The 20,299-nt window shown below is 50.8% G+C and overlaps 1 protein-coding gene across 2 annotated transcripts in view; it reads left to right on the plus strand.

Moving 5' to 3' along the window:
* The window catches only part of DPP3 (dipeptidyl peptidase 3), a 34,488-nt gene that overhangs the window by 13,039 nt on the left and 1,150 nt on the right, over positions 1–20,299 (plus strand). The window contains exons 7-17 of one of the 2 annotated variants that reach the window (XM_082844776.1): positions 3,229–3,359; positions 3,469–3,599; positions 3,674–3,732; positions 6,424–6,618; positions 6,837–6,949; positions 7,314–7,406; positions 8,890–8,952; positions 9,052–9,176; positions 9,300–9,420; positions 11,102–11,281; positions 18,319–18,481. In XM_082844776.1, the coding sequence (XP_082700902.1) occupies positions 3,229–3,359; positions 3,469–3,599; positions 3,674–3,732; positions 6,424–6,618; positions 6,837–6,949; positions 7,314–7,406; positions 8,890–8,952; positions 9,052–9,176; positions 9,300–9,420; positions 11,102–11,281; positions 18,319–18,481 (1,374 nt within the window). The remainder of the gene's footprint in view (positions 1–3,228; positions 3,360–3,468; positions 3,600–3,673; positions 3,733–6,423; positions 6,619–6,836; positions 6,950–7,313; positions 7,407–8,889; positions 8,953–9,051; positions 9,177–9,299; positions 9,421–11,101; positions 11,282–18,318; positions 18,482–20,299) is intronic. The other variant, XM_082844777.1, reaches the window with a different exon arrangement.

Genomic DNA, 20,299 nt, shown 5'->3' on the forward strand with positions numbered 1-20,299 from the left:
CTAGAGGAGAAATCCAAACTGCACATCAGTGAAGGCTTAATGGAAAAGGTGACCACTTGGGCTTCCCTGGTGGCGCAGAGAGTCCGCCTGTTGATGCAGGGGACGCGGGTTCGTGCCCCGGTCCGGGAGGGTCCCACATGCCGCGGAGCGGCTGGGCCCGTGAGCCATGGCCACTGAGCCTGCGCGTCCAGAGCCTGTGCTCTGCAACGGGAGATGCCACAACAGTGAGAGGCCCGCGTACAGCAAAAAAAAAAAAAAAAAGGTGACCACGTGTGTCTTGGAGGTTGGGGACAATACAGAAAGGTGGGGGTGGTGAACTTACTAAAATCCACTTCCTAAATATCTCCCCAAGTACCTTCAAGGCAAAGCCCAGATGCACTTCTAAGGGCTCCATCATTTGGAATTTCTTGGTTATAAGTGAGGAAACCTATTTCAAATTTGCCTACAGCAAAGGGGACTTCGTAGGCTTGAGTAATTAAGAAGCCCAGAATACAGTAGCTTCAGGCACAGCTGGATCCAGCTGCTCAAACAGTATTCTCAGAAATTTCTCTCTCTGTCTCTTGGCTCAGCTCTCTTTGACTTCACCCACAGCAGGCTGCTCTCATCTACATGTCCAGTGGTAGATGTTAGCTGTTGGCTGGGGCCTCGGCTGGGGCTGTCAACCAAAACACACAGCCTGATAGCCACCAGCTGGGCCATTCCAGCAAAGAGAGCCCTTTGCTCCCCGAAGTAGTGTCTTAATGTCTGGGAGTGGCTCAGGTTTCTCTGTTTCGGGTCCCCTGTTTACCTGTGAACCAGTCCTTGTGGTTAAGGGACCCTGGTCCCAAGCCTACCTCACAGCCAGGTGGACTCACAGCCAGGTGGACCCACCACCTGGACTCGGGGTGGTTGTGAGGGGGTGGTTCTCAAAAGAAAACTGGCGTCTGTTACCAGGTGAGGGGGATACAGATGCAGCATTAAGAGAAGCATCCAGGCCCCTGTGAGGACCTTTGTAACCCCATCCTCCCTTCCACACCCACCTCCCACCTCCCAGCCCCAGCCTCCCACTTAGACTTTGGGCTGCAGCCACGCTCAGCAGCTTCCAATTCCCTGAAAACCCCATGTTCTCACCTACCCCCTCCAGGCCTTTGCACGGTCTGTTCCCCATTGCCGCTTGGAATGTCCTCCCTCCCCTCTAGGTGTTCCACTGATGAACCCTAATCATCCTATAGGCCAGGCTTGGACCTCACCTTCCCTGGACCTGTCCCTGTCTTCCCACAGCCTCTTTGCTCATCAGCACGCCCAGTAATTTCCCAGTTATTTTTCTGTTGACTTCAAGCTCCTTGAGAGGAGGAACTCTGTGTTTCATTCACCGGTGCCTTCCCAGCAGCTCTCCCTTCGTTGATCCTCAGATACCAAGCACAGGAGGACAGGTCGGGAACAGCACTCCTGGTGGAGGGAACAGCATGAGCCAAAGCAAGGTGGTGGGAAGGTTTAGGGATCAGCACATACGTAGTGCGATTTGACTAGGGAAGAGGATAAGGGTTCCAGGGAATAGGAGGGGATCACACGGGAATATGATCTGGGCCTCTAGGATGCAGCAGAGGACAGTGGTTAAGAGTGTGGCTCTGGAGCCAGGCTGCCTGACGTAACAAGCGCCCCCATTTGTTTAGTGATATAAAGCCACCTTTTCATGCTCTGGGCTCTGTGGGTCAGGAATTTGGATGAGGCACGCTAGGAACAGCATGTCTCTGGCTGACCATGTCTGAGGCCTCAGCTGGGAAGACTTAGAGGTGGCAGGTGACTCAACAGCTAGGGGCTGCATCCTCCGCCTGCTCACCGACTCACACGTCCAGTGGTAGATGTTAGCTGTTGGCTGGGACCTCAGCTGGGGCTGTCAACCAGAACATCTCACACAGCATCTTCATATTGCTCATGGTGGCTGGGCTCCAGAGCGAACACCCCAAGAGAGCCAGGCAGACGCCGTGTCGCCGTTTGTGACCTAGCCTCGGCAGTCATATGGCATCACTTCTGCTGTAGCCACAAGCCTGCCTGCCCCGCTTCAAGAGGAGAAGTCCTGATAGGAGAAGTCACTTTGGGAGATGGGAGATACTGTGGCCATCTTTTCTTTTTTCTTAAATATAAGCTAGAAGTATGTTTTATGGATCAGAGACAACAGGCAAAATACAACAGTGTTAATATCCCATTGCGGACTTCCTGGTGGCGCAGGGGTTAAGAATCCGCCTGCCAATGCAGGGGACACGGGTTCGAGCCCTGGTCCGGGAAGATCCCACATGCCGTGGAGCAACTAAGCCCGTGCGCCACAGCTACTGAGCCTGCGCTCTAGAGCCTGCGAGCCAAGGCTACTGAAGCCCACATGCCTAGAGCCCATGCTCTGCACCAAGAGAAGCCACCGCGATGAGAAGCCCGCGCACCACAACGAAGGCTGGCCACAACTAGAGAAAGCCCACGTGCAGCAACAAAGACCCAACACAGCGAAAAAAATAAAATCCTTAAAAAAAATATATCCCATTGCTTCTGTAACAAATCACCACAAATTTAATGGCATAAAACAACACAAATTTATTCTGTTACAGTTCTGGAGGTCCAAAGTCTAAAAGAAGACTCCAGTTCCTTCTGGAGCCTTCAGGGGAAATCTGTTGCCTTGCCTCTTTCTGTCTCTAGAAGCTGCCTGCATTCCTCGGCCTGTGGCCCTTTCCTCACATCTCTCCCTCTTCTTTCTTCTCTCATCACATCTCCTACCTCCCTTCACCCTCCTGTCTCCTCCTTATAAGGACTCTTGTGATTACATCTAGGGTGTGGCTAGCTTTTTAAATACAATCTGCCACACTGGGTTTGAATCCGACTCTGCTACTTGCTGCTGTGTGACCTTCAAAAACTGACTTAACCTCTCGGTGCCTTAGCTTCCCTGTCTGTAGAACAGAGATAATAATTTCCGTCTCCCCACAGAGCTGATACAAGGCTCAAATGAGTTAACATGTAAATCACTTAGAACATTTCATGTAACATAACATTGGGTTGGCCAAACAGTTCGTTTGGGCTTTTCTGTAAGGTGGTACGGAAAAAGCCGAATGACCTTTATCTATATTTTTGAAGATGAAAGTTTATACTAATTTCTGTGGGCAGTGGGGAGCCATTGAAGGTCTTAGAGTAAAGGAGTGTCACAGCGAGAAGCCTGCTGGGGTGTCTTATATTAGCCTTTTCCCTGAGCCATCCTTTTTCCCTCAGAGCCTATTCTGGACTCCGAAATGAATTCCAAGCTGAAGAGCTATGAATTCCAGGGAAGCAATTTCCGGGTGACCCGGGGAGACTATGCACCCATCCTCCAGAAGGTAGTGGAGCACCTGGAGAAAGCCAAGGTAGGGCTGGCTAGGGGCTGAGGTGCTTCTCCAGGCCCCTCTGGGCAGCAAAGGTGGGTATGGGGATGGGTGGGTAGCCTGAGGTTGACCAACCCTTGCTCACCCCCAGGCCTATGCAGCCACCAGCCACCAGGAGCAGATGCTGGCCCAGTACATAGAAAGCTTCACCCACGGCTCTATCGAGGCCCACAAGAAGGGCTCTCGCTTCTGGATCCAGGACAAAGCCCCCATCGTGGAGAGGTGAGGCGCCAGCCTTCACCCCGCCCTGCCCCCTCCCCCCACCCCGCCTCCATCTCAGCCCTTCTCTCCCCCAGTTACATCGGGTTCATCGAGAGCTACCGAGACCCCTTTGGCTCCCGCGGAGAGTTTGAAGGTAACTTCTGGGAGGTGGGCGGTCGGATGGAAACCCTTACCCTTGTCCCCTGAGGACTCTCCCCTCCCCGCTCCTCCCTCAGCAGTAACAATAACAATGACAACAGCCATTGATGATTTGCCATGTAGTGGACACGTAGCTCATTTTGACACCATCATCCTATGAGAATGTCTCTCCTCACTTCACAGATGTGGGAACTGAGGCACAGGTGGTGGGTGGCCTAGCCTAGGCACCTTGGCTCTGAGCCACTTTGCTGTGCAGCCTCTCGTGTCTGGTCCAGGCATAGGCTCCAGCTTTGTCACTTAATGGCTGTGTGACCTTGAGCCACTTAACCCCACCTCTGCGCATCCGTCACTCCTTTTTGGGTGTCGTGGGAAGTGAGGTATTATATGCAGACGGCTCAGCACAGTGCCAGGCATGGAAACGGTGCTGAGTTGATGGGAGCAGAATTAACACTGGGACTATGAACTCGACGCGGCTGCTGTCATCTCAGGACAGGTGGCAGGCTGCCTCGGCCCTTGTGTCCAAGCCGCCATGGGACCCACTAGTGCAGGGCAGGGCATCCAGCCTGAGGATTTAGACTTGTTTCTGCCAAGCTTCATCCTCCCCAGCCCCTGGATGGAGAGTCTGGAGCATCCAGCTGCCAAAAGCCCGCGAGATTAGCCTTGGAGGAGAGAGGAAAGCCCCGACAGCCCATGAGGGCTTGGATCTGAGCCCAGAGATCCAGGCCCAGGGACAAGGCATAAGGGACAGGCAGTCCAGGGGCCAGAGGGTGAGACAGGTTTCCTGCCTGGGTCCTGATTTGCCAGGCCTGCTCTGAGGGCCAAGCCCCCAGGGCCTCCTCAGCAGCCTCAGTCTCAGAGGTCCCCCCCTTTTTACATAACTCATTGTGATTATTAGAAAAGTAGTCTCTGTTCATGGTCAAAAATTATGAAAATACAGACCCAAAAAAATCAACTGTGATTGTACCCACCCCAAGGTTAAAATTTGGAATGTACTTTTTGTCTTCTGTTTTTATATAGTGCTATGCTTAAAAACGTGTGTGTGTGATTTAAAATCTGCATTTGTTGCGAGTAATTGGAACAGTACAGACGTATGTAGGATAAAATGTGAAATCCCTCCTTTACTATCCTCTCCTATGTCACACCCCTCCTGAGATCACCACAGCTCGCAGTTGAGTACAGGTCCTTCCAGGCCTTTGTCGAAGCATTCACACACACACACACACACACACACACACATTCCTTTTTTTTTTTTTTTAAATAAGTTTATTTATTTTTGGCTGCGTTGGGTCTTCATTGTGGCACACAGCCTTTTCATTGCAGTGACTTCTTTTGTCGCGGAGCACGGGTTCTAGGCACGCGGGCTTCAGTAATTGTGGCTTGTGGGCTCAGTAGTTGTGACTCGCGGGCTCTAGAGCCTAGGCTCAGTAGTTGTGGCACACGGGCTTAGTTGCTCCGTGGCATGTGGGATATTCCCAGACCAGGGCTCGAACCCATGTCCCCTGCATTGGCAAGCGGATTCTTAACCACTGCGCCACCAGGGATGTCCCCACGCGTTCCTTTTAACTCATCCAGGTAAATGAGCTTATATTCTGTGTATTGTTCTGTCACTTGGTTTTTTCACTTAATCATGTATCGTGGATACTTTTCCTATCAGTATATATAGACCTACCACATTCTTTTTAATAGATGTATAGTATTCACAATATATCATAAATAATTCCCCACAGCATTTGATATTGTATTACATATCTAACAGCTGCATGGCATGCCATCACATAGCTGCCCCCTGATTTATTTAATAATCCCCAATCATTGGACATTTATTTAGGTCGCTTTTCCTTCTTTGCTATTTTAATCATCCTCTCTTCCTGCCCTGGTGTGATGATTTCATCAGACAGAGCGAATCCAGTTGGAGAGGCATTGCCAAGCCCATCCCTCGGCCAGGTTAAGGTTGACCCCTTCCTCGGTCTAGGTCAGGCCTTTCCAGCGCACAGTCCCTGCAGGGTTAGCAGGAATTACATCAAAAAGGATTTGTTGCTGAGCAGCAGGGAGTCTCTGCTTGCAGGACTCTTTAACGTGCAAATGTGCATTGCAAACCTTTAAGAAGATGGAGGTAGAGTGTATAGTTTTGCCCAAACTTATCTGACCAGGGAGCGCTTTCTTTATGAAGGCTCTCATAGAAAATGTGTTCTATGGAGTACAATTTTGGAAATTGTACTGCTTTGAGCCAGGAACTCTAACTGCACTGAATCTGAAAGGATCAGTCCCAGCCGCCTGTGTGGCAGCCTCACTCACCACCGCATAAGCCAGGTGCACTAGCCGTGCAGGACAGTTCACAGTTCCCCCAAAAAGGAGAGCATCTTTTTTTGTTCACGTCGTCCCTTCCACTGGGCATCTGATCCTTTCCCCATCATCCCCTATGTACTCCCCCACAATCTCCTTTAAGATCCACCTCAGGTGTTACTCAGCGAAGCCTTCTCTCTGTACCCCACCCATCCCAAAACAGTGACCTCGTGGAGGCAGGGCCCAGGTCTGGGTCATTGTTCTCCCGAGTGGCCAGCACAGGGTCACTGTGCACAGCAGGCATTCAATACCTGCATGACAGCTGGAGGGTTAGAGGGGTTGAGGAGGGTGTGGGATCCCTTCCAAACCCTGCCAACCCACAGCCCACTCTGTCCCCCCACAGGCTTCGTGGCCATGGTGAACAAGGCCATGAGTGCCAAGTTTGAGTGGCTAGTGGCAAGTGCGGAGCAGCTGTTGAAGGAGCTTCCCTGGCCCCCAGCCTTCGAGAAGGACAAGTTCCTCACCCCCGACTTCACCTCCCTGGATGTTCTCACCTTCGCCGGCTCCGGCATCCCTGCCGGCATCAACATCCCCAACTGTGAGCTTCCGTGGGCCCTGCCCCTCGAACACGACAGGATGGCCCAAACCCCCAGGAGACCCCACTGAGAGTCGCACCCTCCGCCTCCACACACTCACCCTGACCACAAATCACCCTGCTCCGCTCACCATCCCGGCCTGTCCCTCTTGTCCAGACTCCTCGTCTGTGACCCTTGACCTTTGCCCCTTCTCCCTGGTCCCCGCCCTCACCTTCTCCAGATGACGACCTAAGGCAGACGGAAGGCTTTAAGAACGTGTCGCTGGGGAACGTGCTGGCCGTGGCCTATGCCACACAGCGGGAGAAGCTCACCTTCCTGGAGGAGGAGGACAAGGTGGGCACCGGCAGCCCGAGGGCCGGCGCTGGGCCTGGCCTGACCTCAGCTGATGCAGGAAGGCGGACAGGCCAGCGCAGAGGAGAGGAAAGAACATGGCTTCGGGCCTGGCTCTGCTGCTTCCCTGCTTGTGACCTTTGACCTTGTGTCTTTGGAGCCTGTTTCCCCAGCTGGCAAACAGTGGAGGCAGCCCCTTCTTCGCAGGTTGCTGCAAGGAAGGGATGGGCTTTGCGGTGCCCAGTGTAGTAGGCCTTTAGCAAATGTGTGCATCACGATGGGCCCTCGGCCTGGCACGGGGTGTGTGGGCAGGCCGTGTGGCCGTGGTGGGACAGTGGGCAGCATGGGTCTCTGCTTGTCTCGGCAGGACCTGTACATCCGCTGGAAGGGACCCTCCTTTGACGTGCAGGTGGGGCTGCACGAGCTGTTGGGCCACGGCAGCGGCAAGCTCTTCGTGCAGGTAAGAACACGGGGCTGGCCGTGTGCCCGCAGGAGCCTCTGCAGAGCCAGGCCTACGGCTCCCCTCCTCCACAGTCAGCCCCTCAGGGGTGAAGCTGCTCCAGTCTTGGCCCTCAGTGTCTCAGCCTCCCCCAAGATGTCCCAGGATTGAGTGGGACCTGCAGGACTATCCAGCTAAGGTCCCCCCACAGGAAGAATTGCTTGGTTCAGGCCAGGGAAGCCTGCCCTGAGGGTGTGACCCAGGCAGCCCCAGGGCTAGAGAGGCCAGGAGGGGGCAGTGTCTGGAGCCCCTAGTCCTGAGGCTGCAGCACTGTCTGTCTTTGCACTGCTGTTCCCTGGAGCCTGTACCTTTCCAGGTATTGAAGGGGGCCCCTTCTTCCCAGAGCTGCCCCTTCCTCCTGGCCAGCCAGAGTGACTGGAGCACCCTCAGCACCCACTCAGGGAATATGAGAAGACAGACAGCCTTTCTGGCAGGCCGGGAAGAGCCCATTGTGGACCCCCAGCCCGGAGCTGCATGGATGACATGACTGGGGGTGGGTGGGGCAGGGCTGTCAGAGAGTGCAGCGTTGGGCCTGCTCCTTGTGGGGTGGAGCTGCCTCCCCAAATGGGGATGGGCTTGGCCTGGAAGTCAGGAGGATCCAGAGAGCAGCTGATGGGGGCACAGCTTGGCATTGGGCTTTGTCCAGGCTTTGAAGTCCCAGGGAAGCGGGGACACATGTGGCCCCTCGATGGCCTTGCACAACAAGACAGTTCCCCTCCCTGAGCCTCAGTTGGCCCATCTGTAAAATGGGGTTCCTGACTCCTATGGTATGGCTTTTGTGAGGAATAAAGGCAAAGCCCTGGGATTTGCTTGGCACTCGATAGGCCCTCTGAAAATGGGTGTTATTGTTAAGAGACAGTGTGCACAGACATTATGTGCTCTGATTCCGCTTTGGGGTTCTTAGTCTCTGAGCCTTAGTTTCCTCCTCTGTGAAGTGGGGTAGTAATAGAATGTTCCTTGGAGTGTGGTTGCAAGGGTGAAATGGGTGGTGCACGAAAGACACTTGGCACATGGAGAGGACGGTGAGGGTGATGCTTCTGAGGCAGAGAGTCACATGCTGTGACCTCCTCTGCCAGCAGAGGGGCCAGGAAGGTGAGAAGCGGCCAGGCCTTCTGGTCCACCCACTGGGACATCTCCAGCTGGGCTCTGGAGATACTGAGTCCAAGTCTTCATGTGACTTTGGGCATGTGCCTCCCCATCTGGCCTGCAGTGTCACTGTCTGTGCAGGGGTAGGTGCCTGACGTTCTTCTACCTCCGGGGCTTCTGAGATGTGTCACAGGACAGGTTTGGAGGCGGCAGTGTGTCAGTGGCCCTGCTGCTCCTGCCGTCCACTCACTGCTCCCGGTCACCTTTCTGAGCCACTTGGATCCAGGGCTGAAGGCCTGGCCCAGGGCGGGGGCACCTTGCCCTCCCCTGCCCCACATTCATGACCATTCTCCTGCAGGATGAGAAAGGAGCATTCAACTTTGACCAGGAGACAGTGATCAACCCAGAGACAGGGGAGCAGGTGAGGGTGGCCTCGGCGGAGCCTTGGGGTGCTGGGAGTGGGGCGGCCCAGGGGGATGGCAGGCACCCCTAAGCTTGCTTCCTGGGCCTCCCCTCCCAGATTCAGAGCTGGTACCGGAGCGGGGAGACCTGGGACAGCAAGTTCAGCACTATTGCCTCCAGCTATGAAGAGTGCCGGGCAGAGAGCGTGGGCCTCTACCTCTGCCTCAACCCCCAAGTGCTGGAGTACGAGCAGCAGGCCTGGGGGGGGGGGCCTCCTCTGTGGATGGAGGGGGTGCTGGCAGGGAGGGCAGGGCCCGGGTAGCCTCTGGCCCCCCTCCCCCCTGCCACTTCCCCTCCCTCCCCCAGGATCTTTGGCTTTGAGGGGGCTGATGCAGAAGATGTGGTCTACGTGAACTGGCTCAACATGGTTCGGGCCGGGCTGCTTGCTCTGGAGTTCTACACCCCTGAGGCCTCCAGCTGGAGACAGGTGGGGGCCAGGGGACCCCCTCAGGAGGGACGAGCCTTAGGTGGGGACCAAGATCAGGATTCTGGGTGTAGGGAAGGGACAACCATACCTACGAGGCGCATAAACTGGGTTGATCCCAGAGTCCACTGCATATGAGGGCAAGTCAGGTCACTGTTGTGAGTCTCGGTGTCCCTGTCTGTGAAATGGGAGTAATAATCTCCTTGCCCACCTTTGAGGGTGAATCAGATGAGATGATTTTACTATGATCACTAACAGATGACTTGCATAGGACTTACTCTGTGCCACTTAGTTCTAAGCGCTTTATGTGATTAACCCATTTGTCCCCAGTGTCAACCCAGGAGGTAGGTACTGTTATTACCCTCCTTTTAGAGATGAGGAAATTGAAGCACAAAGCGATTAAGTAACTTGCTGGTAACAGAACCAGAATTCAAATCCAAGCAGCCTGCCTCCAGAGCCATTAGGCTACACTGTTCGGTGATGAGAAGTACTTTAGAGATAGGGCAAGCAATTGAAATCTTTTAAGAAGTCAAGTAAGTCTGTTTGAGGAGGCAATATTGTGTCATCAAAAGAACACACGGAGACTTCCCTGGTGGCGCAGTGGTTAAGAATCCACCTGCCAGTGCAGGAGACACAGTTTCGAGCCCTGGTCCAGAAAGATCCCACATGCCGTGGAGCAACTAAGCCCCTGTGCCACAACTACCAAGCCTGCTCTCTAGAGCCCGTGAGCCACAACTACTGAGCCCACGTGCCACAACTCCTGAAGCCCACGTGCCTAGAGCCCGTGCTCCGCAACAAGAGAAGCCACTGCAGTAAGAAGCCCACGCACCGCAACGAAGCGTAGCCCCCGCTCACTGCAACTAAAGAAAGCCTGTGCGCAGCAACGAGGAACCAAAACAGCCAAAAATAAATTTAAAATAAATTTATTTTTTAAAAAAACACTTTTTTTTTTTTTTTTTTTTTGCGGTACGCGGGCCTCTCACTGTTGTGGCCTCTCCCGTAGTGGAGCACAGGCTCCGGACGCGCAGGCTCAGCGGCCATGGCTCACGGGCCCAGCCGCTCCGCGGCATGTGGGATCTTCCCGGACCGGGGCACGAACCCCTGTCCCCTGCATCAGCAGGCGGACTCTCAACCACTGCGCCACCAGGGAAGCCCTGAACACACGTTTTAGAGTCAGGAAACTTGGGTTAGTCCTTGCTCTCTCCTATGAGCTGTGTGACCCTGAGCAAGTCACTTCACCTCTCTGGGCCTCTGTTTTGTCATCTGTAAACTGCGGATAACGGTGCCCTCTTGATCCCACTGTTGAATGCAAACAGGATTGTGGAGAAGAAAGTGCTCGGGGTCCTGGTGGCGAGGGGCCCTCTGGGGGTAACTGTTGTCATGAGGGTGGGCTGTGGAGCAGCAGAGGGGATGGTGGGTGACAAGGGGGAACATGGGGCTCTGGGTCCTGCCTGGAAATGGCCTTCCTGTCTACCAGGGCAGCCTGCCCTCCCTTGTGAGAGGAGAAGGGAAGCATTTGAGGGGAGAAGATTAGGCACAAAAGGACCCACAGGCTGGGGAAGAATAAAACGACAATAATAATTGACAATTAGTGCGCACATATGATATATCAGGCCTTGGAATGAGCTCTTGATACTTCTTGCCTCGGGGTTGCAAATGATTCCTTTCTCTTTGGCCCCGGCAGGCCCACATGCAGGCCCGGTTTGTGATCCTGAGGGTCTTGCTGGAGGCCGGCGAGGGACTTGTTACCGTCACTCCCACCACAGGCTCCGATGGGCGCCCAGATGCCCAGGTCCACCTTGACCGCAACAAGATCCGGACCGTGGGCAAGCCCGCCCTGGAGAGGTTCCTGCGGAGACTCCAGGTAAACAGGGGCCTCTCACCTTGGAGGCCCCCTCCAGCCTCACCCTGTCTCCCCACCCTGTAACAGGGAAGGCTTCTTGGAGGTGGTGGTATTTAAGCTGGAATTTGAGTGCCAAGGAGGAACCAGCTATTAGAAGATCTGATAGCAGAAGAAACAAAGCGTAAAGCCTGGTCTTGGGACTGGAAGGAGCTTGGTGGGTTGAGAGACAGAAGGAGGAAGCCTGGAGCTTGGTGAGTGAAGGAGGGAGGGACAGTGGTCACTGCAGCCCTGACGTCCCTCCCAGGTAGGGATGTTTAGAGTCAGTAGACCTTTTGGGGTTCTGGTGCCAGTACTAACCAGCTGTGTAATTGGGGTAACATACTTTGCCTTGCTGGCCTCCACTTTTCTCATCTGTCAAATGAGGTACATCACCTGCCTCACCTGGTAGGAATTAAATGAAACAACATATATGTGGAACTGAGCGATAGAATGTCGTGTTATCCAAGCCAGTGTGACACAAAGTGTGGTCCAGAGACCAGCAGCAGCATCGCCCACGACATGCAGATTCAAAGGCACCACCCCAGAGCTCCTGATTCAGAAATTCTGAGTGCGGGGCCCCGGAACCTGCACGTTTACTAGCCTGCCAGGTGATTCTGACACTCAACAAAGCTGGAGGACCACCGATGGTGACCCACTCCTTACCGGGAAGTGCCTTCCATCAGAACAGGGTCCTGCTGGCTTTTTCAACCTGAAGAAGGCCCAGCCTTCAATTCAGCAAATATCTCTTTATGATTGTACTCCCACCTATTTCCAGAAGGGATGTTAGGCAGTTTTCCTAAAAAGATAAGTTTGGCCATTAAAGTAAAATAAAATTAGAAATTAAAAATCATTAGATGCAAAACACAGTGCAGTGTCTTGGGTCAGATTCCGGAATAGATAAAAGACATTAGTGGGAAAACTAGTGAAATCTAAATAACGTCTAGAGTTTAGTTAATACAAATGTACCAATTTTGTAAGATGTTAACAACAGGCAAAACTGGGCCAGGGCCACACGGGAACTCTCTGTACTATCTTGGCAACTTTTCTGTAAATCTAAAATTATTCCAAAACAGTCTATTAATAATAATAATAAGTCACTAGATAAAGGAGTCAAATCTGCCAAATCTTCAGCCAGTATTGAACTGTGACTTAGTAGTGAGTGAACACAGAGCATTCCGTTCTAGAGATTGAAGCAGGTGGGTCTCTGTACGAGAGGAATCATTCAGCAGAATGGACAGTGTCTGCAGCAGTAGTTTTACAGAAGATACGGAATATGGAAGCATTTTTGGTGTTGCTGTTTCTTTTATTAGCCCCCAGGAAAAGCCAAGAGCAGAGCAAGGAGCCAGCCCCAGGGAAGATGAAGGCTTTTCCATAGGGAAAGGCTTCAGCCATGGGTCACAAACACAGTCATAGCTTTGGCCTACCCGTATTATAAAAGTTGGTGAGGTGAGATACAAATGTGTATTTCTGACTTCTTTGAAGGTCTGACATCAATAGACGTAATTCCCACGTGAATGATGGGCTGGAACTGAGCATCAGCCACTGCATTTGCACACTTGGACATTTGGACATGGCGTGACTCTCCAGTTTGCCGGGTCCACTACCTACCTGCCTTACTCACTTGTTCATGATAACACCTGGGTCCCGTCAGCACCCCTGTTGCCAACTCTTTGGTTTAAGCTCCTGGGGTCTAACCTGTCGACCTGATGAATGTGTGTTCACATTCTGGGTGTTAAATAACATGCAGAAGAGAGAAAGGTGAGGTATTCTCTCTAACCTTCCCCCAGGAGTTCCCAGTCGGTTTTAATTACTCCAAAGCTAGGGAAAATCATTCTAACCCTGGGTCTACGAGCGGGAGGCTTACCTGGAGGGTGCCCTAGTAGGAATCCTACTTTGCCACCTGCAAATTGGCAAAAGAAGTAAGGATCAGAGCCACAAAATGTCAGATATTTGGAAGAGAGCTACATAGACCTCCTAGCAATAATCTTTATAATCACTGAAACTAAAAATAGGCAGCTGAAACAGGGTTTAAATCAGCTGAATATAAAGGAAGTTATACAGCACAGTATAACTGTGCAGCAGTTATACTGCACAGTTATGTAGCACAGAGACACAAAGCTAGGAAATTTAAAAGAGAGATTAAGAGACATGGAGGATAGTGTGAAACGGTCTAATGGACATAAACTGAAGTTCCAAGAGGAAAGGAGAGAGAAAAGGTAAGAGAGGGAATATTAGAAGAGATAATGGCTGAGAATTTTGTAGAACTGATTAAAGACCCAATTCATAAATCCAGGAAGCTCTAGAGATACCAAGAATGACAAGCGGAACCCCTGTCTAGAAACATCATAGAATGGGAATTCCCTGGTGGTCCAGTGGTTAGGACTCTGCGCTTCTATTTCAGGGGGCCCAGGTTCAGTCCCTGGTCGGGGAACTAAGATCCCGCATACTGCGTAGCCAAAAAAAAAAAGTGAAGGCAAAATAAGAGTAGAAATTTAAAGGGGCACATAACTGTAAATATAGCAGGAATTTATGGCAATAACTTTTTAACTTGGATGAATGGACAAATTCCTAGAAAAATGATAACATTAAAATTGACTCATGAATAGATAGCTTGAATAATCCTATAGCCATTACAGAAATTAAATCGGTGGTCTAAAATCTTCATACAAAAAATGCTAAGCTGGGACTTGCCTGGTGGCGCAGTGGTTAAGTATCCACCTGCCAATGCAGGGGACACAGGTTCGAGCCCTGGTCTGGGAAGATCCCACATGCTGCAGAGCAGCTAAGCCCGTACGCCACAACTACTGAGCCTGTGCTCTAGAGCCCGCAAGCTACAACTGCTGAACCCCATGCGCCTAGAGCCCGTGCTCTGCAACAAGAGAAGCCACCGCAATGAGAAGCCTGCCGCATCACAACAAAGAATAGCCCCCCCTCACCGCAACTAGAGAAAGCCCATGCGCAGCAACGAAGACCCAACGCAACCAAAGATAAATAATTAATTTTTTTAAAATGGTAAGCTCACAGAGTTTTACAGATGAATCCTACAAAATATTCAAGTAACAGATGGTATCAATTTTATATAAACTCTTCCATACAATAGAAAAAGAGAGAATGTTCTCTACCTCCTTGTAAGTTGCCAGTTTAATCTTGATACCAAAATCGAAGATAGTTCAGGAAGGGAAAATGTAAATGCCAAAATTCTAAAACAAAATCTTAGATCAAATCCAGAAAATATCAATTTAGGTTTAATCCCAGAAATGAAAGGTTTATTTAACATCATAAAATATATTTATGAAAATCACCATATTAAAGGAGAAAAACCATGATCATCTCAATAGATTTAGAAAAAGCTCTTGAAAGTCAACATCTATTTATGATAAAAAACGCTCAGGAAACTCAGAGTCAAAAAGAATTTTTTTTTTTTTTCAAAAAGAATTTCTTTAACCGATAAGAGTTGTCAGTCACTGTTAGACTGAGGAACAAGTCCTGAGAGCAGGTGAGGGGATTAAGCAGAGACGGGGTCAGGAGGGTGGTGTACAAGCACACACACACTTTATTTCCCATCAAAACTCTTTATATATTGCAGTAGGCAATACATGTTTTAGTTAAAATCACAAGACAGAATCATCAGACAGTATTTCCTTAGTGTTGAAGTTATAGTACAAAACATTCTGCGAACCAGAATATAAACATGCATGAGAACAGACTGTGATTACCGAAACATGCCAGGGACAAACTATAGTTAGAGAAACCGCAAGCAGCCTCACGGGCCAAGACTCATATCTTCTCTAATAATCTTTCGGGTCCTGTCAAGAATTAAGCAGGACTTTGCCATGCTTTAAGCTGCAAGAACTGTCAGCTTGCAGCTGGTTCCCGACAAAGAGTGTCTCAAAAAAAGAAAGTACAGTAAATGTCATTTGTTGAAACACTAGAACATTCCTTTTAAAATCAGGAAGAAGACAAATATACTTTCTGTTTCCACTTCTGATCAACAGTGTACTGAAGGTCCTAGCTTTTAGAAGGAAACAAGAAAAACAAGTAAAAAGTTTAGGCATTAGGAAGAAACAAAACTCATCGTTTTGGGAATTCCCTGGCGTTCCAGGACTGTGCTTCCACTCCAGGGGACACAGGTTCTATCCCCCGTCGGGGAACTAAGATCCCGTATGCCATGTGGGCTGCCAAAAATTTTTTTTAAAAATTAAAAAAAAAACCTCGGGCTTCCCTGGTGGCGCAGTGGTTGGGAGTCTGCCTGCCAATGCGGGGGACGCGGGTTCGTGCCCCGGTCCGGGAAGATCCCACGTGCCGCAGAGCGGCTGGGCCCGTGAGCCATGGCCGCTGAGCCTGCGCGTCTGGAGCCTGTGCTCCGCAACGGGAGAGGCCACGACAGTGAGGGGCCTGCGTACCGCAAAAAACAAACAAACAGGCAGAAAAAAAAAAAAAAAAAAAACCCATCGTTTTGCAGATGATATGACTGTCTACGTAGGCAAGCCAAAAGAATCTATAAATTATTGAAAGTAATAAAAGAGTTCAGCAAGGTTGAATAAAGGCCCAAGAGGGTTTTTCATGGAACTCTACAAGCTGATGGTAAAATTTAGATGGAAGCGTAAAGGACCATGAATCAGAGCCAAAACACGCTTGAAGCAAAACAGGCTGGGGACTTGTTCCACCAGATATCAAAGTTTATTCTGAGACTTCTAAATTCAGTGTGGCACTGGGGCAGGAATAGAGACAAATTGACCAGTGGAACAGAACCAAGAGCTTTGATTGGTATATGACAGAAGTGGTGTTGCAGACCACTGGGGAAGGAGGGACCATTTAATAGTGGCCCTGGGACAATAGATTATCCTTATGGAGAGACACTTTGGATTTCTACTTTATACCACACACAGAATTCAATCCCAGAGAGATTAAAGGCTTACACATGAATGGCAAAGTTTTAAACTGAGAAAAGAATATCTTTATGACCTCAGAGTGGAGGAGAATTTCTCCGCATACAAGAAGCACAGGCCATCAAGGAAGAGATCGATCCCTTTAACTACATTAAAAATGACCTTTAGGGACTTCTCTGGTGGTCCAGTGGTTACGACTTTGTGCTTCCACTGCTGTGGGCCTGGGTTTGATCCCTGGTCAGAGAACTAAGATCCCACAAGCCATGTGGCGCAGCCAAAATAATAACAATAATAATAACTTTTATTCATCAAAACTTACCATAAAGAAGGTGAGAAGATGAGTCTTAAACTAGGATAGGGTATTTACCACATATGTGTTAACAAAAGGTTAGCATCTAAATATATAAAGAACTTTTTAAAAAAAAAAAAAGGGAGGAAAAGACAACCCAACAGAAAAATAGGCAAAACTCATGAACAGAAGAGGAAAATAAGTAGCCCACCAACCTGTGGGATGCTATTCCATCTCGTTAGTCATCAGAAAAGCACAACTTAAACAACATGAGATTTCCACCCACCATCTTGGCAAAATGAAAAACTGTCAACGCCACCCTGGTGTGCCGAGCCGGACGGACTGCCAGCCCCTGCTTCTGGGAATGTAAACAGGTGCAACAACTCTGGAAAACAATGTGGGCATCGTCCTTTAAGGATGAGCATTCACGTGACCTCCAGACCTTGATTCTCTGGGGAAACCTGCCTCTGAGCATCAGGAGACGTACAGGATGTCCCCAGCAGCCTCAAAGGGCAAAAAGCACAGGTTACACAGCAACAGTGGAAGAGATGAAACTGTGGCGTGTTTGTAAGTGGAATACGTACAGCTGGGAGAAGGGTGAACTATAACTACACGCACAAACACAGATGAATCTCAGATGTAACTCGAGCAGAAAAAGCACATCACAGGATGTGGGCGAAATTTATGGTTGAGAGTAAAACTCGGGGAAAACAAGGGACTAATGAGCACCAGGTCGAGTGCTGATTCCTCAGATGGGGGAGACCAGAGTGCAGTCAAGGAGGGGGCGACTGGACTGACTCTTAAGCTGGGTGGTGGTTGTACGGGTGTCTTATTCTTTATAACATACATACTATATATTTTGGGTGTGTGAAATGTTTTACTAAAAAAAGAGGGTGGGGACTTCCTGGCGGTCCAGTGGTTAAGCCTCCGAGCTCCCACCGCAGGGTCAGTACCTGGTTGGGGAACCGAGATCCCGCATGCCATGCAGCCAAGGAAAAGTATTTGTTGAACACTAAGGATAATTGCCTGAACATTTGTCATGGTGAAAATAAAACTGTTTTTATTTATTTTTATTTATTTATTTTTAATCTATTTATTTATTTATTTCTTGGCTGCATTGGGTCTTTGTTGCTGCGCACAGGCTTTTCTCTAGTTGCGGTGAGCGGGGGCTACTCTTCGTTGCAGTGCACGGGCTTCTCATTGTCGTGGCTTCTCTTGTTGCGGAGCAGGGGCTCTAGGCACTCGGGCTTCAGTAGTGTGGCACATGGGCTCAGTACTTGTGGCTCGCGGGCTCTAGAGCACAGGCTCAGTAGTTGTGGTGCACGGGCTTAGTTGCTCCGCGGCATGTGGGATCTTCCCTGGCCAGGGCTCGAACCTGTGTCCCTTGCATTGGCAGGCAGATTCTTAACCACTGCGCCACCAGGGAAGCCCAATATTTATTTATTTATTTGGCTGCACCGGGTCTTAGTTGCGGCACGTGGGATCTAGTTCCCTGACCAGGGATCAAACCCGGGCCCTCTGCATTGGGAGCGCAGAGTCTTAGCCACTGGACCACCAGGGAAGTCCCTAAAAATGTTCAAAAAAAAAAAGAGGGTGATGATAATACCTTCCTTGTCTACAGCTCAAGTGAGACACGCAGAGGAGAACAATTAGCTTCACTTTAGTGTGGGCACTTACTCTGTGCTAGCACGTGATCCGCATTCCTCGCGTATTCAGCACAGGAAAGCTGCGAGAGAGTAGATGTAGTCCAGGGCTGGGCGCTGTTGGCTGTAGCCCCTGGCAAAGCCCTGTGGATGCCGGGAGGGCGCCCATGATAGGCACTAACTGCTGCCTTCCCACAGGTGCTGAAGTCCACAGGGGACGTGGCTGGAGGCCGGGCCCTGTATGAGGGGTATGCGGCGGTCACCGATACACCCCCCGAGTGCTTCCTCTCCCTCAGGGACACAGTGCTGCTCCGTAAGGAAGCCCGGAAGCTCATCGTTCAGCCCAACACTCGCCTCGAAGGTAATGGGCTCCTGAGCCCTCACTGATGGGGGCCGTGCAGAGCCCTCTGGGAGCACAGAGAAGGCCTGGAACCAACGCGGGCTCAGGAAAGGCTACCTGGGGTGGCCCTCCTCCCCATGCCAACCCTCAGGCCCACACCTTGGCATCTACCACCCCCCACACACACGGGGTCAAGCTGCTTCTCAGACGGCAACAGAAGGTTTGAGGCAGGCCAGCTGAGCAGGGACTAGCAGAACAGGCAGACCCCGGGCCTGTGAGGAGGCCAGGCATCATACTGGAGAATCAGGCCTGTCGGGGGCCCAGGAGTGAGGTCAGCTCAGGCAGGGAGTTGGCACCCAGCAGGCTGAGTTGAGCCCAGGGGACAACAGGACTCGGCAGAGCCCGGAGAGAGATCAGCACCCCCGTGGTCCTTCTCCCTCCTCAAGCAATGATGCCGTTGCCAGAATCCCTGGCCCTGTCTGCCTTGCGCTTGTACCTCTTGTATTAAAGGCCCTTTTGTATTAAGAGCGTTTGCTCCTCACTGCCATAGTCATGGGCAGTTGTGAGGGTTAAATGAAATAATTACCTCCTCCTGGTGAGGAAAAAGCATTTAAAAGGTTTATTCTAAACTCTACTCTGGGGAATTCCCTGGTGGCCCAGTGGTTAAGACCCGGCGCTTTCACTGCCAGGGCATGGGTTCAATCCCTGGTCAGGGACCTAAGATCCCCGCAAGACGCGTGGTGCGGCCAAAAGAAAAAATTAGTAACAATGAAAATACACCTCATTTAAAAAATAAAATAGAGGAGTTTGGCCCCCACCCCTTGGCAACCCTCTCCCCGGCTCCCCACCCTCCAGGCACACCCCCTGAGCTATCACCCAGCTTCCTCTTCTTCAAACGGCTGTCACTCTGCCATTTTCCTGTCTGCTCGTCTGCTCATCTCCATGGCAGCAGGAGCAGCACATCCCTGACACCTGGCACAGGGCCTGGCCCACAGAAGCCTCTCAATGCCTGTCAAATGAGTGAGAGAATGGATCATGCCGGGCACATAGTCAGTGCTCATTACATGGACAATATCGTCATTGCTTTGACTGTCCAGCCCTGGGCAGGCATTGGGGTTGGACTACTCACTTCAAGTAGTTCACAGCCCATTAGGAGTAAGCCAGAGAGAGAAATGATCTTATAAGGGAAGTGTTCATGGGTGCCCAAGAGACACAAACAGTGGTCTGAACACTTAGAGAAGGGAAGATCACCTCTACTTTTGAGGGACTCAGGGAAGGGTCTGGGGAGGAAGTGGGGGTAAATCTTTAAGGCCTGAAGAACAGGTTGAATTTTCAAAGGTAGTGGTAGTGATGTTGATGAAGATGCTGATGATGATTGTAGCTAACTTTTGAGGACTTCCATGTGCCAGAGTCTGGGTAAAAACTTTCCATGGATCAACTCCCAACAACTCAATGAGGAAGTTATTATCCCCATTTTTCAGCTGGAAACTAAGACACAGAAGGGAATGTACTTGCCTGAGGTCACACAGTTAGTGGGTGGCAGGACCAGGATTTGAACTTGGGCCATCTGAACTCAGAGCCTGTGCTCTTAGCTGCGTACATCCCATGATGCCACAGGGCACAACAAGGTGCTGTGAGTGGGTAGAGCAGTGGAAGGATGTTAGAGGGAAGTGCTTCCCAGGAATATTCAGGAACACCCCATAAGTGAGATGGGTACCCTGGGAACAGCCTCACTTAACAGGTGAATAATAGGTTCAGGGGTCGTGATGCTCGTGGTAGCTGGCGCCTGGTGAGCATTCCCTCAATGCATTCTTGTATTTAATCACCACAGCTTCTTGA

The sequence above is a fragment of the Leucopleurus acutus genome (genome assembly GCF_964270905.1).
Source record: "Leucopleurus acutus genome assembly, chromosome: 8".
Taxonomy (NCBI): domain Eukaryota; kingdom Metazoa; phylum Chordata; class Mammalia; order Artiodactyla; family Delphinidae; genus Leucopleurus; species Leucopleurus acutus.